Raw genomic sequence first — 16,222 nt, 5'->3', positions numbered from 1 at the left:
CACGTGTCAGCACAGGGGAGCAAGGAGCACTGGGCTCCTCTCAGGGTATCTCAGCTGGGCTCGCTCCACAACACACCCCCACTTTCAGGCCTGCTGATGCCCAGCTGCCAGAAATGCCTACCTTGTTCTCTCCAGGGTGCACAGGGAGAGCCAATGAGCAGGATGCCTTGGGAGGCAAACCTTCCCAGCCTTTTCTGAGGCCAGGGACACACCAAGATCAGCCAAGACTCTCCATGCTGCCTGGCCCACCCAGCCCAGCTCTGTGCTGGCCCTGGGCCACAGCAGCTTCCACCAAGCAAGAGCCACATGCACATTGCCAAGAGTTGAAACACAGCAGACAGGGAAGAGGTGAAAAGTGTGTGTGTAAAGGCCTTTTGATTCACAGCTCTCAGAGAGAGCTCTGGGGCTCACGGCTGGACAGAGATGCTCCTGCTCACGCCTCCGTCCAAAGCGGGGAACACACCCTGCTGCAGGTGCTTGGGTTGGTCTCTGCAGGTCCAGGCGGATGCCAAACCCGCTCTTCACAGCCTTCTCCCTTGCCCTGCCCCTCTGCCAAGTGCAACGGGCCTCAGGCAGTGAAAGGACCACAGAGAGCCAAAGGGGGACCCTTGCACCTGCCTCGCTGTGAGCTCCCTGGGAAGCACTTTCCTTGAGAAGCAAGCCCCTTTCCTCCAAAGGCATTTCCCCAAATGTGTAGCTGTCCTGGGGAACATCAACACACTCTCAAGAAAAGCTGGCAAGGCTGAATGACTTCAGGTCCTTTCAGGACAGGCATTCCAGCTGTAGCTCATATTCTCCCAAGTGCGTTTCCAGGTGGAGGTTCAGAGGGGCAGCCCCAGGCCCTCTACAAACACAAGCTGCCCGCTGCCTCTTCACCTGCCTCAACTCCTGCCTGCGGTCACTGCAGCAAAACCAGGCTGTTCCAGCCAGAGCCCTGTTCCCGCAGGATGCTCTTGCCAACACCTTCCAGGACTCTCCGCTGTGCATGCAGCACTTTTCATGCCAGCTCTCAACAGTGGGATTTGAGGGGCAGCAAGGACAAATGTCACAAACCTGTGTGACACTCCAGATCCTCATGGAACCAGGGGGCCAGTGTGACACTGTGGGAAGTTGTGGAACCAAGGGGATCACTGTGGCACTGTTGGGGCCCATGGAACCAAGGGGCCAGTGTGACACTGTGGGGCCTCATGGAAACAAGAGGCCATTGTGAGCCTGCAGGGCTGTAACACCCCAGAACACTGAAATGCTGGGGGTCACCAAAGGTTTCTTTACTTGAGTTTGGTGCACAGGAGAAACACCAACCAGATATTCTCACCATGGCCAGATGAAAGAGTTTTCTTGGTAGGAAGGGACCCAGCTCTTTAGTGAATGGCCCACACAGGGATCGAACCCACAACCTCAGTGATACCAGCACCATGCTCTAACCAACAGAGCTAAGAGATCAAAATAACAAAATTTTACTGACAAAATATAGACAATCAAGGAACTTGAGCAAAGGGTTTCATACAACATCCACTGCAGCAAAAAACTCTTACCATAGCATTACTTTGTTAACTTAGCCCACTTTACCTAAAAACCTTTAACCCTTAAGATGATAAGTTACCCAAAAATGTTCCAGGTAAGCAGGATTAGAAGAAGAAGAAATAGAGAACAACAGAAAGACAGAAGATCTGTAGAAAGACACACACATAGATACAAACTGCTCAGGTTCCAGTGTCACTAACAGAGGAACCCCAGGAGAAGGCAGGATCCAGACCATGGGCTGGCCTCGTGCTCCGGCTTTTAAACCCCTGGGCCTTCATGGGCCTGCCCCTGGGGTGGGACTGCCAGTTGCTTGTCCAATCAGAGCCAGGGAAGGCACCAGCTGCTGGTGTGTGATTGACTGACAGCTGGGCCAATCAGAGCTGGGGTAGCCCTGCCTGCTGTGTGATTGACTGACAGCTCAGCCAATCAGAGCTGGGTTAACACCGCCCCTTCCATGTGATTGACAGCTGTGCCAGGCCAGGGCTGGGGGCGGGGCTCTGTCCCACCACAAACCAAGGCCTGACCCGCTCCTGGCCCCACACGGGCATTCCGAGCATCCCAAGGTGTCTGGGGACATCGATCTCATCCAGCCTCTGACAGTGACCACGGTGACACTACAGAACCTCATGGAGCCATGGGTCAGTTGTGACACTGTGCTGCCCCATGGAATCAAGGAGACCATTGTGAACACGGGGGCCCCAAGGAACCAAGGGTCCATGGTGACCTTGTGGAGCCCGCAGTGTCACAGAGGAGCCGTTGTGACACAGCGAGGGCGCATGGAGCCCAGGAGCCATTGTGACACATCAGGGCTTTGTGGAACCACGAAGCCATTGTGACATTGCAAGGCCCCATGGAAGCACAGGGCCATTGTGACACTGCAGAAGCAAGGGGAACACTGTGACACTCCAGGGCCTCATGGAACCAAGGAGACCAATGTGACACTGTGGGGTCACACGAAACCAAGGGAACATGGAACAGGTCTGGCTGGCTGGGCCTCCAGGGGACCACCTGAGAGGTCCAGCAGACCTTGGCATGTTGATGGCTGCTTCTCACCTGCCCTGAAGCACTGGGGCTCTGGGCTTTCCTTCCTATGGGAGAGAACTGGCCTTCTCCTCCAGTGACCTTGGGCCAAAACCAGGATTACTCCTCCAAATTTCCTTATATGCAAAGATTGTTCCCAGATAAAATCTGACAGGAGCAACAGGTCTGGCTGCCCTGGCCACCCAGGGGCCACCTCTCATCTGCCTTTGAAACACTGAGACCATGTGCTTTTCTTTCTTATGGGAAAAAAACATCCATCTCGACCAGGCACCCATGGCCAAAATGGGGCATCTGCCTCCAGAATTCCCTATATCCAAAGATAGCTCCCAGACAAAAGCTGCCAGGGGAGGCAAGTCTGGCTGGCCTTGGCTTCCTGAGGGCTGGCACTCATGTGCCTCTGAAACACTGGGGCTCTGTGCTTTCCTTCCTAATGAAAAGAATGCCTCTTCCTTTCCAGGCACACACGGCCAAAACTGAGATTCTACCTCCAAAATGCCCTGTGTCCAAGGATAGCCCCTAGACAAAAGGTGCCAGGACAGACAGGTCTGGCTGGCTTGGCCTAAGGATGGCCACCTCTCATCTTCTTCCAGAACACTTGGATTCTGTGCTTTTCTTTCCTATGGGAAAAAACCATCCATCCTGACCAGGCGCCCATGGCCAAAACTGGGATTCCACCTCGAAAACTCTGTACATCCAAGGATTTCTCCCAAGTGAAAGCTGCCAGGAGAGACAGGTCTGGGTACCCTTGGCCTCTTGGGAGCTGCCTCTCACCTGCCTCGAAACACTGGGGCTCGTAGCTTTCCTTCCTATGGAAAAGAACCGTCTTTCATCTCAAGGGGTCCGTGGTCAAAACTGAGATTCCTCCTCCCAAATTCCATATATCCAAGGAACCCTCCATGACAAAAGCTGCCAGGACAAACAGGTCTGGCTGGCTTGGCCTCCCAGGAGCCACCTCTCTCCTCTTCTGCCTTTGAAACACATGGGCTCTGTGCTTTCCGTCCTATGGAAAAGAACCGTCCTTCTTATCTATGCAGAAATGGCTGAAACTGGGGTTCCAGCTCCCAAATTCCCTATATCCAAGAGTTGCTTTCAGACAAAAGCTACCAGTACAGAGAGGTCTGGCTGGCCTAGGCCTCTGGTGGCCACCTTTCATCTGCCCCTGAAACACCGGTGTTCTGTGCTTTTTTTGGTATGGAAAAGAATTGTGCTTCTCCTCCAGGTGTCCATGTCTGAAATTGGGATTCCACTTCTAAAATTCCCTATATCCAAAGGTTGTTCCCAGCCAAAATCTGCCTGTACCATCAAGTCTGGCTAGCCTTGGCCTCTCGTGGCTGCCCCTGCCACACTGGGGCTCGGTTCTTTCCTTCCCATGGAGATCATTGTGACACTGTGGGGACCTCATGGAACCAAGGGGATCATTGTGGCACCACTGGAGCCCATGGAACCAAGGGGCCATGGTGACACAGCGGGGCTTCATGGACCCAGAGACCATTATGACTCTGTGGGGCCTGATGGAACCATGGAGGCCATTCTGACCCTTCAGGGCCTCGTGTCACCAAGGGGGCATTGTGACACCTCAGGGCCTCATGGAAGAGAGGGACCATTGGGACACTGTGGGGCCCCATGGAACTGAGGGAACATGGAACATGTCTGGCTGGCTTGGCCTCCCAGGGGCCACCTGACAGGACTGGCTGATGTTGGAATGCCAAGAGCTGCCTCTCATCAGTTCCTGGAGCACTGGGGCTCCATGCTTTCCTTGCTATGGAAAAGAACTTCCCCTCTATTCAGATGCCCATTGCCCAAATTGGTAAGCTCCCTAAAAAATTTCCTCTATGCAAAGGTATCTCTCAGAGCAAAACCTGCCAGCTCTGGCTGGATTTTGCCTCTGGTGGTCACCTCTCATCTGCCCCTGAAAGAGTGGGGCTCTGTTCCTTCCTTCCTGTGGAAAAAAAAAAACAAAAACAGCCTTCTTGCCAAGGAACATGGCAAAACCTAGAATTTGGCCTCCCAAATTCCATATATCCAAGGATCGCTCCCAGACAAAAGTAGCCAAGACAGACAGGTCAGGCTGGCCCTATGCTCTGGTGTTTTTCTTAGATTATGAGCTGAATGTTTTCATTTGAAAACACCCTGGAGAGGGCCCAGAGATCTCCCAAGTTGGGATTTTGAGGCCTCGGGCACATGACCACTACATACGGACAAAGGAGCTCTGTGCTCTGTGCTGTTGTGGTGGTTTTGCATCATGGAAGTGATGTCCTGAGAGAAGCTGCTAGCAGTTTCCTCTGTGTCTGACAAAAAAACAATCAGTAATTAGCTTTGAGAGCTGACAATCTGTTAAACCACTAAGGAAACTGCACACGCCTCTGTGAAGACACAAGTTAAAGATGGAGAAGCCTGGCTGGGTCTGTTCCCCTTCTGGCCAGCAAAGAGGTGACCAGGCCGGCCCAGCCCCCGTCTCAGCCAGGCCAGGCCGGGCGGCTCCTGCCGTGGGGCCGGGCCCCTTCCCAGGGAGCCGCCAGGCCCCATCGGCTGCCGGGCAGGGCAGGGGAGGCCGCGGGGCCGAGGCCGGGCCGGGCCGTGGCTGCGGTTGCTGACATCTGGCCGCTACCGAGCCCTGCCCCGCCGCCAGCCCGGGCCCAGCCAGGATCCGCCGGGCCCCAGGAGCAGCCCCGGGCCGGGCCGGCTCGGCCAAGGTTCTGCCGCCCTTGGGGTTCGCCCGCAACCAGCGGGCAGGGGGAGGAGAAGCCATGGGCCCCGGCCGTGCTGCTGCTGTGCTCTGGCCTGGCTGCTGAGATCCTGGCCCTGCCCCAGCGCGGCCCAGCCTGACACAGCCCCAGCGCAGCCGCTGCAGAAACCTCCATGGTAAAACAGCTCCGGCCGCAAGTACCGAGCCCGGCCGGGGTCACGGAACCATCTGCAGGCCCCGGCTGAGATATTGACTCTTCCAGTGCTTCCATCCTCCCTCGAGTGAGAGAAAAGGACAAAGTGCAGGCACACACAGGAGCAACATGAAGACACCAAGGTCAGTGAAGAGGAAGTTGAGTCCCAGATGGGAAGGATGAGGAGATGCCTTGATCTTGGGGCTGAAATCCTCTGGTAAAGCTATGGAGAAGGATGTAATTGATACATCAGACTCTGTTTTTCCTAATAACGCATTGAAAAGTGTGGGGAGATGACTTGTTCAGCAAAGGTCTCCATGCTAATGTAAGGGAATGTTGAAGTAGCTGTGATCCCATGAGAAGTTTGAACAATGAAAGACAGCAGAGTGATGAGACGCTATGCTCCCAGGGAGAGAAGAAGAAGACCTCTGTTCCCAGAGATGAAGGTGATTTCAGAAATAGATGAAGACAACCTTTGCTCTTAAACAGCTCATCTGTGAACTAATACCCCATAAGTTGACATGGCCCATAAACACAGCTGTGGGAAAGGCTGTGAAAAAAATGGGAGGGACTTCACGATTGAAGGCAGGTGCTATTCATGGAAATGAAAAGCCACGAGACAACTGTTTTCTTGTGGAGAAGTCTCCATAACATTTACAAGAGGAACTTCTCTCCCTAAGTGAACTGAAGAAAGACTATTCTAGAGGTGGAAAACTGACTGAAAATATTAGGTTTTGTCTCTCTTCATTGTCAGGTTGTATGGAGAGAGGAAGTGTGGAAGTTTTCCTCTGATTCTTATTACTCTTTCTTTTAGTTACTGTTAATAAACTTTTCTTTATACACTTTTAAAGGTTTGAGCCCACTTTGTCTTTCTCCTAATCCTATCTGAGAGCAGGAAATGAGAAAGGATATTCTAGTGAGTGCCCCGGTAATTAGCCAATATCAATTTGGCAAACCAAAACCAATACAGAAACTTCCCGACGAACTGCCTCAGACAAGAGGGAAATCAAGGCAGAGTCATGTTTTTTTCAGGATTTGTTTGATCCTCCTGAGCCATGTGGTGCATTTGGAGCTGAGCCCTTGAACCTCAGGGCCTGAGAGGAGATTGCACAAATCTTTCCAGGAGTCAAAGTCAGAAGAAAACCCCAAAGTGTCTCAAAGCATTAATGGGTCCCACTGAGGTCCATCCCCAACACAGGCTCCTCATGGACTCCTTGGAGGAGAGAAATGGAGGCCAGGATGGCACAAAAACCTCTCAGAGACTCAAAATGGCACAAAACCCTCTCAGTGTGGAAAGGACAATCCAAAGTACCTTACAAAAGTTGAGTATCTCAAAGCATCAATGAGCCCCACTGAGTGTCAGCACAAAGCTCTCAAGGGACTCCTTAAAGCAGATAATTGGGGCCATGATTGCACAAACCTCTCACAGAGTCTGGATCAAAAGAGAAACACCAAGTACCTTAAAAGAACTGAAGTACCTTGAAGCATTAATGAGCCCCACTGAGTGTTGTTCCTGACAAAGCCTCTCCAGGGACTAATTACAGCAGATAATTGGAGACCATGATTGCACAAAGCTCTCAGAGACTCCAAGGCAAAAGCCAAAGCCAAAGTGCTTTGAAAAACCTGCAGTCCCTGGGAGCATGAAGGAGCCCCCAGGGCCATTCCTGAGCAAGGCTCCCCAGGGACTCCTTCCAGCAGATCCTTGAGGCCACTGGGATGTGGGCTAGGAGGGGATGCTAAGGACAGAACAAGGGGCTGACAGTGCCCAGCCTGGCTGGGGCTGTGCCAGGAGGTCCCAGTGCCTCAGGACAAGGTGTCTCCTGACAGCCCTTGGTGACACAGACCCTGCTGTGCCCCAGGGCACCAAGACTTGGCTTCTCTTTGTCCCCACCTGTCATCAGTGCCTCCAGTTCTCTGCTCTGCCTGGGGCCTGGGGACACTTTCTCATTCGTGTCCCTCAGTGGGACCCATTAAAAGTCAAAGAAACTTTGGAGTTGGATTCTGACTTGGAGTTCTGGAGAGGTTTCTGCAGCTCCCTCTCAGGGCCTGGTGTTGAGGGCCTGAGCACAAAGCCCCAGAGGGTCATTAAAGTCCTTGTGCTGTGTCTGTGCTGCTGAGCTGGGCGAGGCTCCTGGCACAGAGGGTGAGCCTGGCAACCAAGGAGAGCTTCAAAAGCACATTTCTCTGGATGAGCAGCTCTTCTCCCAGCCCAGCAGGGCTGGGGCACTGCCTGCAGCCAGCCCGGGCACAGCACAGAGGCACAGAGAGCTTCCATCAGTCAGGGCTGGGAAGGTGCTGAGAAGTGCCTGGGGCAGAATCCCTGGCAGCCCTTGGCACAGGAACCTCTGGCTGCAGGACAATGCAGCTGCAGCTCCTGGAGTGATCTCCTACAGCTGGAACATCCCAATGCCCACAGACCCTGTGAGTACAACTCTGAGTATTTCTGGTGCAGGCGAGGTGAAATGCTCATGAATCTCTGATATGCTGAGGGTTTCTGACCAGTCATAAATTATTTCCAAAACAAGGATTTTGATAAAATGAGGAAATTTCCAATGACTTTGTATCCAGTTTCCTCCTATTGTAGAATGGCAGGGAGTGGGGAATAAATATTAAAGGCTAATAATGAATTCTTAGTTATGAATTTGGCTAGTGTCTGGCACATCCAAACTGTTACTTCTAGAGATCAATAGTTTCACAGGAGATCCCTAATGTGCCTCCAGCCACTCTGCCCATGGACAGCAGCAGCATCACCTCTGCTGGAGCCATCAGGCTCAGTCTGAGCTGTCCTTTCTCCAAGCTGCAAACAGAACCTGCCCCCAGCCAGTGCCCTGCAAACAGGCAGGGTTCTGTCAGGCCAAGGAGAGTGCACAGAGATTTGGGGTCTGTGAGTGCTGGCAGGGAGAGATCAGGCACAGGGAAACACCTGCAGGAAGAAAATCCCCAAGAAGAAGAGAGACTATGAGGGAAGGAGAGAAAGCAAAACCCAGAAATGCTGTGGCAGGGAGAGTTTAGAGATGTCCAGAGGATCCCCTCCAGTGCAGCCCCTCCCTCTGAACAAGCCCCCTCCCTCCTGTCCCCCCAGCCAAGCCTCTGCCCTCAGGGCTGGGGCTCCAAGGCGTGCAGCCCCTCCTGTGCAGGCAGAGCTGCAGCAGAGCCGTGGGGCAGCTCTGCAGCCCCGGGCCCAGTTCCCTCTGCAGAGCACAGGGCTGGGAGCAGCTGCCCGGCACTGGGGGCTCTGGGAGGGGGCACAGCTGGCTCAGGGTGACACAGCTGTCCCCAGTGCCCGGCTCTGGGCAATGCTGTCAGTGCAACCAGGGAAGGAGCTCATCTCCCTTCATCCAGTGCCATCAGAAGGACACTTGGAAGTCTCCCTGAGATTCCTGTCCAAGTTGGGAGCTCTAATCCAGGATTCAAATCTGTCCTAGACCATCTCTGAGTTATAAGATTGATGGGGAAAGGCAGAGGTGTTCTGACACTGAAAATGCTGCTGGGTTGGTGAAATGAGCAACGTGAGACCTTGGCTACAAATGTGGAGCTGGGCTGTGCTGGATCCATCTGTCTCAGTAGCACCGTAGTGTTTTTAAAAGAAACATGAGAGTGTGAACATCTTTCATTTGAAAAAGTGAAAGCCCAGAGAAACTCCAAAGAGAATGAAGTGACAGACCATCTCCCCTCAGTCTCCACTCATAATCTTCCCTCAGGGAACTCTGTTCCACCAGAGGGAGGCAGGAATGTTGAGTGTTTCTGATATCCAAGAATACCAGGAAAGACATGAGGGAACTTAAAAACAAAACCTCAGAACTCTTGAACACAAAATGGTGTCTGTCTGTGGCACAGAGTAGGGTGTATGGGAAATGGCTTTGGTTTTGGTTACAGGTATCTCCTCTAACTCTTCTCTGTCCTTTCTCCATGAACAGGTCCCCATGTGCGGCCACAGCCAATGTCCAACAGCAGCTCCATCAGCCACTTCCTCCTGCTGGCACTGGCAGACACGCGGCAGCTGCAGCTCCTGCACTTCTGCCTCTTCCTGGGCATCTCCCTGGCTGCCCTCCTGGGCAACGGCCTCATCATCAGCGCCGTAGCCTGCAGCCACCACCTGCACACGCCCATGTTCTTCTTCCTGCTCAACCTGGCCCTCAGCGACCTGGGCTCCATCTGCACCACTGTCCCCAAAGCCATGCACAATTCCCTCTGGGACACCAGCACCATCTCCTACACAGGATGTGCTGCACAGCTCTTTCTGCTTATCTTTTTCATGGGAGCAGAGCTTTTCCTCCTGACCATCATGTGCTACGACCGCTACGTGTCCATCTGCAAACCCCTGCACTACGGGACCCTCCTGGGCAGCAGAGCTTGTGCCCACATGGCAGCAGCTGCCTGGGCCAGTGCCTTTCTCTATTCACTGCTGCACACAGCCAATACATTTTCCCTGCCACTGTGCCATGGCAATGCCCTGGGCCAGTTCTTCTGTGAAATCCCACAGATCCTCAAGCTCTCCTGCTCCAAGTCCTATCTCAGGGAACTTGGGCTCATTGCTGTTAGTGCCTCTTTAGGGCTAGGTTGTTTTGTGTTCATTGTTTTCTCCTATGTGCAGATCTTCAGGGCCGTGCTGAGGATCCCCTCTGAGCAGGGACGGCACAAAGCCTTTTCCACCTGCCTCCCTCACCTGGCCGTGGTCTCTCTGTTCCTCAGCACCGGTATATTTTACTACCTGAAGCCACCCTCCATGTCCTCTCCATCCCTGGATCTGGCCCTGTCAGTTCTGTACTCGGTGGTGCCTCCAGCCCTGAACCCCCTCATCTACAGCCTGAGGAACCAGGAGCTCAAGGCTGCAGTGTGGACACTGATGACTGGATGCTTTCAGGGACATTAAACTGCTGGCCAATTTCTGCAAATCACTTGTAATAAAAGTCATCTTTGATACTTCTTGATAGATTCATTTTGGAGGTTCATATTTTTACTTTTTTCATATTGTCCACAAATAAAAAATACACTCTGTGCCATTTCTCATTTTGTTCCCCTCCACCTTCCCTGTGGCTACAGACTGTGTCAATGAGGGGCTGCGCTCTCGGTGGCTTTAAAGGAACTCAAGGATGGCCCAGCACAGTTTTCTGCAGAGATGCCCTTTTGTTGCCTTCTCTGGAGCTGCAGCAGCAATGTCTGTGTGCAGAGCTGGGGGCAAACAGCATGGCTGGTGCTCTGCAAGGGCCCTGGGGGAGACGGGAAGGAGCAGCAGAGCAGGGGCTGATCCATCCCCAGTGCGCTGGACAGCCCAGGGCAGCGTCCCAGAGCGTCCTGATGGAGCTGCCAACAACATCCCCCCTCTGCAGCCCTGGCCACTCCCCCAGCTCACACAGGTGCCGCATCCTTGCAGGCACAGCCACGGCAGCACTGGCTCAGGAGCCCCTGTTTGCATTGCACACAGCAGGCGGGAGCACCCCCATGCTGCTGCTGTGGGGACATGAACCTGAGCAAGCACAAATGCCAGCAGCCCCTGGGGCCAGGAAGGGCTGGGGGATGCCAGGGAAACCACTCAGCTTTGTCCTGGCCTCTGCAGTCAGCCAGAAAGTTTGTTCCCATCAGCTGGGAGTTTCCTGTCCCACTGAAGACGCTGTTGCTCAGAGCCAGGGCTGCCTGGCAGCCACCCCCAAACTGCCCAGAGCATTTCCTTGGCTTCACCTTTGCTTTCTTTACTCTTCTTGCTACAAATTTCTTCCCATTGCCCACCCCTCTTCCCTCCCCTGCAAACAGCCCATCCCTGTTTGCCCTTTCCTCTCTGGCCCCACTCCCCATTCCAGTTCCTGACTTGGCACCATGGGAACGGCCCTTGGGGAGCAGGATCATCCCACAAGTGCTGCAGGAATTGTCTGCAGGCTCCTGCAGTGCCTCATGCTGCTCCCTTGCCAGAGGCAGCCCAGGCCAGGGGGGCACATCTGGGCTGCTGTGTCTGGCTGTGGGGCTGCCTGTTCTGGGCAGTGAGGAGGGGCTGCAGAGGCTCTGCAGGACTGACAGGATGGGCTTTGGGGCTGTGAGGAGGAGCTGAGGGACCTGGGCTGCTGGAGCTTCTGAAGAGGAGGCCCAGGGCTCCTCCTGCAACTGCTCCAAGGGTGGTTTCACAGAATCCCAGAATCAGCAAGGCTGGAAAAGACCTTGGAGATCATCAAGTCCAACCTGTGCCCTGACACCGCCTTGTGTCCCCTGAGCCTCCTCTTCTCCAGGATAAACAACCCCAGCTCCCTCAGCCGCTCCTCACAGGACTTGTGCTCCAGACCCCTCACCAGCCTTGTTGCCCTTCTCTGGACACGCTCCAGCCCCTGCAGGTCCTTCCTAAATTGGGGGACCCAGAACTGGACACAGCACTCGAGGTGCTGCCCAACCACTGCTGAGCACAGGGGAAGAATCACTGCCCTGGTCCTGCTGGCCACACCATTCCTGATCCAGGCCAGGAGCCATTGGCCTTCTTGGCCACCTGGGCACACTGCTGGCTCATGTCCAGCCTGCTGTCCATCAGTCCCTGCAGGTCCCTTTCTGCCTGGCTGCTGTCCAGCCACTCTGTCCCCAGCCTGTAGCGCTGCAGGGGTTGTTGTGGCCAAAGTGCAGGACCTGGCACTTGGACTTGTTAAACCTCACCTTGTTGGATCTGGCCCCTGGATCCAGCCTGGCCAGGGCCCTGAGCATAGCCCTCATGCTTTCCAGCAGATCAACACCCCCAGACAACTTGGTGTCACCACGGTTCCATGAGGCCCCAGAGTGTCCCAATGTTCTCCATCATTCCATGAGGCCTCCCAGTGTCACAATGTCCCTCTGGTGTCACAAAGTCCCTTGGATCCTTGGGCCCTGCAGTGTCACAATGGCACCGTGGTGCCCCAGCGCCCTGCAGTGTCACAACGGATCCTTGGTTCCATGAGGTCTGGCAGTGCAGCAATGCTCTCCTTGGTTCCCGCTGTCTCCCACACCTCCCACTGTCAGGCTATAGAAGGACACCTGGCTGATGAAGGGGAGTGGGAGTGGGTACCTACTCGAGGAGGTAATAATAAAAATCCCTCCCAACCCCCTCTCCCAAGCCAGGTGCCACTTCAGATTCAGTATGATCCCCTGGATCTGGAGAGTCAGCCAGATGGTTTAGAAGAAAATTATCTGCCCAGTGACCCTCCCAATTATGATTAATCTGTGAGACAGATCAGCACCTCTAACATCAAAAAGGAAAGAAGGGTAATTGTGGTGGGTGACGCCCTTCTGAGGGGAACAGAGGGCCCCATATGTCAACCAGAGCCACCCCACAGGGAGGTCTGCTGCCTCCCTGGGGCCTGGGTATGGGATATCACTGACACACTGCCTGGGCTGATTCAGCCCTCTGATTATTGCCCACTGCTGATACCCTGGGCTGGCAGTGATGAGATTGAAAACAGGAGTGTCAGGGCAATTAAAAGGGACTTTAGGGCATTGGGTCAGGTGGTTAATAGGACAGGGGCACAGACAGTCTTTTCCTCAGTCCCTTTGGAGTCTGAGAAAAACGCTGAAAGCAATAGGAGAGCTCACATTACCAATGAGTTGCTTGAGGGTTGGTGTCATTACACAAATTTCAGATTTTTTAATCATGGGGCAACTTTTACAGCACCTGGCCTGCTTGGACCAGACGGGCTCCATCTTTCTGTGAAGGGCAGAAGAATTTTAGCTCATGAACTGGCAGAACTTGTTGAGAGGGCTTTAAACTAGGTCTGAAGGGGAAGGGAGATGTAGCTGGGTTGTCTGGAAGCAGGCTCATGGGTGGTAAGCCTGAGTTAGGGGTGAAATCAGCAGCCCAGCTGAGGTGCATGTACACCAATGCACACAGCATGGGTAACAAACAAGAAGAGCTGGAGGCCATGGTGCAGCAGCAGAGCTGTGATGTAATTGCCATCACAGAAACAGGGTGGGACGACTCACATGGCTGGAGCGCTGCACTGGATGGCTGCAAGCTCTTCAGGAGAGACAGGAAAGGGAGAAGAGGTGGAGGGGCAGCCCCTTTATATTAGGGGGTCTTTTGATGCTATGGATGTTGAAACTAATGATGATGGAGTCGAATGTCTGTGGGTGAGACTTAGGGGGAAGGCCAACAAGGCTGACATCCTACTGGGAGTCTGTTATCACCCACCCAACCAGGAAGAAGAGTGTGACAACTCATTCTACAAGCAGCTAGAGAATGTTTCAGGATCATCAGCCCTTGTTCTTGTAGGTGACTTCAATCTGCTGGTCATTTGCTGGGAACTTAATACAGCAGAAAAAAGGCAGTCCAGGAAATATTTAGGGTTTGTGGAGGACAACTTTTTTGTCGCAGCTGGTGAGTGAGCCCAGCAGGAGAGGGACTATGTTAGATCTGTTGTTTGTAAATAGAGATGGGCTGGTGGGAGATGTGGTGGTTGGAGGTCATTTGGGGCACAGTGATCATGAAATTATAGAGTTCTCAATATTTGGTGAAGTCAGGAGGAACACTAATAAGACTTTTACTTTGGACTCCGGAGGGCATACTTTGGCCTATTCAGGAGACTTATTCAGAGGTTTCCTTGGGAAGCAGCCCTTAAAAACAAAGGAGTTCAGGAAAGGTGGACATGCTTCAAAATAGAGATCTTGAGGGCACAGGAACAGACTGTTCCTATGTGCCAAAAGATGAGATGACGAGGCAAAAGCCCAGCCTGGATGGGCAACAAGGTTTTGGAGGAAGATAGGAATAAAAAAAAGGATGTATCATCTTTTGAAGGAGGGTCAGGTCTCTCAGGAAGTATTTAAGGGGCTTGCTGGGGCATGAAGGGAAGAAATTAGGGAGGCCAAAGCTCAGTTTGAACTTAAAATGGCAGCTTCTTTAAAGGATAATAAAAAATATATAAATATATCAATGGTAGAAGGAAGGGTAAAACCAACCATTGTTCTTTATTAGATGTGGAAGGGAATTTAATAACTGCAGATGAGGAGAAGGCAGAGGTGCTTAATGCCATTTTTTGCCTCAGGTTTTAGTGAGAAGACGATTTGCCTTCAGGACAACTGTCGTCCTGGGCTGGTAGATGGTGTCAGGGAGCAGAGTGGGCCACTGTTATCTAGGAGGAGGCAGTCAGAGACCTGCTGAGCTGCTTGGATGTTCATAAATCTATGGGACCTGATAGGATCCAGCCCAGGGTGATGAGGGAGCTGGCAGATGAGCTTGCCAAGCCACTCTCCATCATTTACCAGCAGTCCTGGCTCACTGGTGAGGTCCCAGATGACTGGAAGCTGCCCAATGTGATGCCCATTCACAGCAAGGGTGGGAAGGATGATCCTGGTAATTGCAGCCCAGTCAGCCTGACCTCAGTACCCGGTAAGGTCATGGAACAGTTCACACTGAGTGTCATCACACAGCACTTCCAGGATGGCCAGGGTGTCAGACCCAGCCAGAAGGGGTTTAGGAGGGCTAGGTCATATTTGACCAACCTGGTCTCCTTTCATGACCAGGTGACCCTCCTGGTGGATGCAGGAAAGGCTGTGGATGTGTCTATTTGGACTCCAGCAAGGCCTTTGACACTGTCTCCCACAGCACACTCCTGGAAAAGCTGCAGCCCACGGCTGGGCCAGGAGCACTCTGTGCTGGGTTCAGAACTGGCTGGATGGCCGGCCCAGAGAGTGGTGGTGAGCGGTGCTGCATCCAGCTGGGGACAGTCACCAGTGCTGTCCCTCAGGGCTCTGTGCTGGACCAGCTCTGTTCAATATTTTTATTGACCACATAGATGAGGGGATTGAGGCTTTCATTAGTAAACCTGCAGATGACACTAAGCTGGGAGCGTGTGTCCATCTGTTGGAAGGCAGGAGGGTTCTGCAGGAACACCTGGAACAGCTGGATAGATGGAAGATTCCAGTAAGATGAAGTTTAATCAGTCCAAGTGCCCAGTCCTGCATTTTGGCCACAATAACCCCCTGCACAGCTCTAGGCTGGGGATGGTGTGGCTGGACAGTGCCCAGGCAGAAAGGGACCTGGGGGCACTGGTCGACAGCAGGTTGGACATGAGCCAGCAGTGTGCCCAGGTGGCCAAGAAGGCCACGGGCTCTTGGCCTGGATCAGGAATGGTGTGGCCAGCAGGAGCAGGGCAGTGATTCTTCCCCTGTACTTGGCACTGGTGTACTTGACATTCTTCCCCTGTACTGGCACCGTTCCTCGAGTGCTGTGTCCAGTTCTGGGCCCTCCCACTTAGGAAGGACATGGAGGGGCTGGAGCGTGTCCAGAGAAGGACAACAAGGCTGGTGAGGGGTCTGGAACACAAGTCCTGTGAGGAATGACTGAGGGAAATGGAGTTGTTTATCCTGGAGAAGACTCAGAGGTGACCTTATCACTCTCTGCACTCCCTGAAAGGTGGTTGCAGTCAGGTTGGGGTCGGTCTCTTTCTCCTCACAGCAACTGACAGGACCAGAGGACAGTGTCTAAAGCTGTGCCAAGGGAAATTTAGGTTGGATATTAAGAAGAAAGATTTAATGGAAAGGGTGATAAAGTACTGGAACTGTCTGTCCAGGGAGGTGGTGGAGTCACCATCCTGGGATGTGTTTAAAAAAGACTGGATGTGGCACTCAGTGCCATGGTTTAGCTGAGGTGGTGTCGGGGCATGGGCTGGACTTGATGATCTTAAAGGTCTCTTCCAACCCAGCAATTCTGTGATTGTGTGACATCACAGACCAGGTTGTGACATCATATAGTTGGCTGTGACATCCCTGGTTTATTGTGTGACCTCACAGAGCAGGCTGTGACATCACTGGATGCCTGTATGACATCACAGAGCAGA

General features: G+C 53.3%; 1 protein-coding gene and 1 pseudogene across 1 annotated transcript; one reads left to right on the top strand and one right to left on the bottom strand.

The window, feature by feature from the left end:
* Positions 1 to 16,222, bottom strand: part of LOC137464240 (zinc finger protein ZFP2-like) — a 150,560-nt pseudogene that overhangs the window by 40,969 nt on the left and 93,369 nt on the right.
* Positions 9,385 to 10,317, top strand: LOC137464213 (olfactory receptor 14C36-like). The gene has a single exon (XM_068175522.1). The coding sequence runs from the start codon at positions 9,385 to 9,387 to the stop codon at positions 10,315 to 10,317; it is 933 nt and encodes a 310-aa protein (XP_068031623.1).

Source organism: Anomalospiza imberbis, chromosome 39 (assembly GCF_031753505.1).
Source record: "Anomalospiza imberbis isolate Cuckoo-Finch-1a 21T00152 chromosome 39, ASM3175350v1, whole genome shotgun sequence".
NCBI lineage: Eukaryota > Metazoa > Chordata > Aves > Passeriformes > Viduidae > Anomalospiza > Anomalospiza imberbis.
The sequence above is the reverse complement of the archived record's forward strand: the minus strand, read 5'-3'. Positions and strand labels throughout refer to the sequence as shown.

What these genes read in the sequence shown, in the direction of transcription:
- LOC137464213 (XM_068175522.1), top strand. Translation starts at nt 9,385, where the DNA reads ATGTCCAACAGCAGCTCCATCAGCCACTTCCTCCTGCTGGCACTGGCA.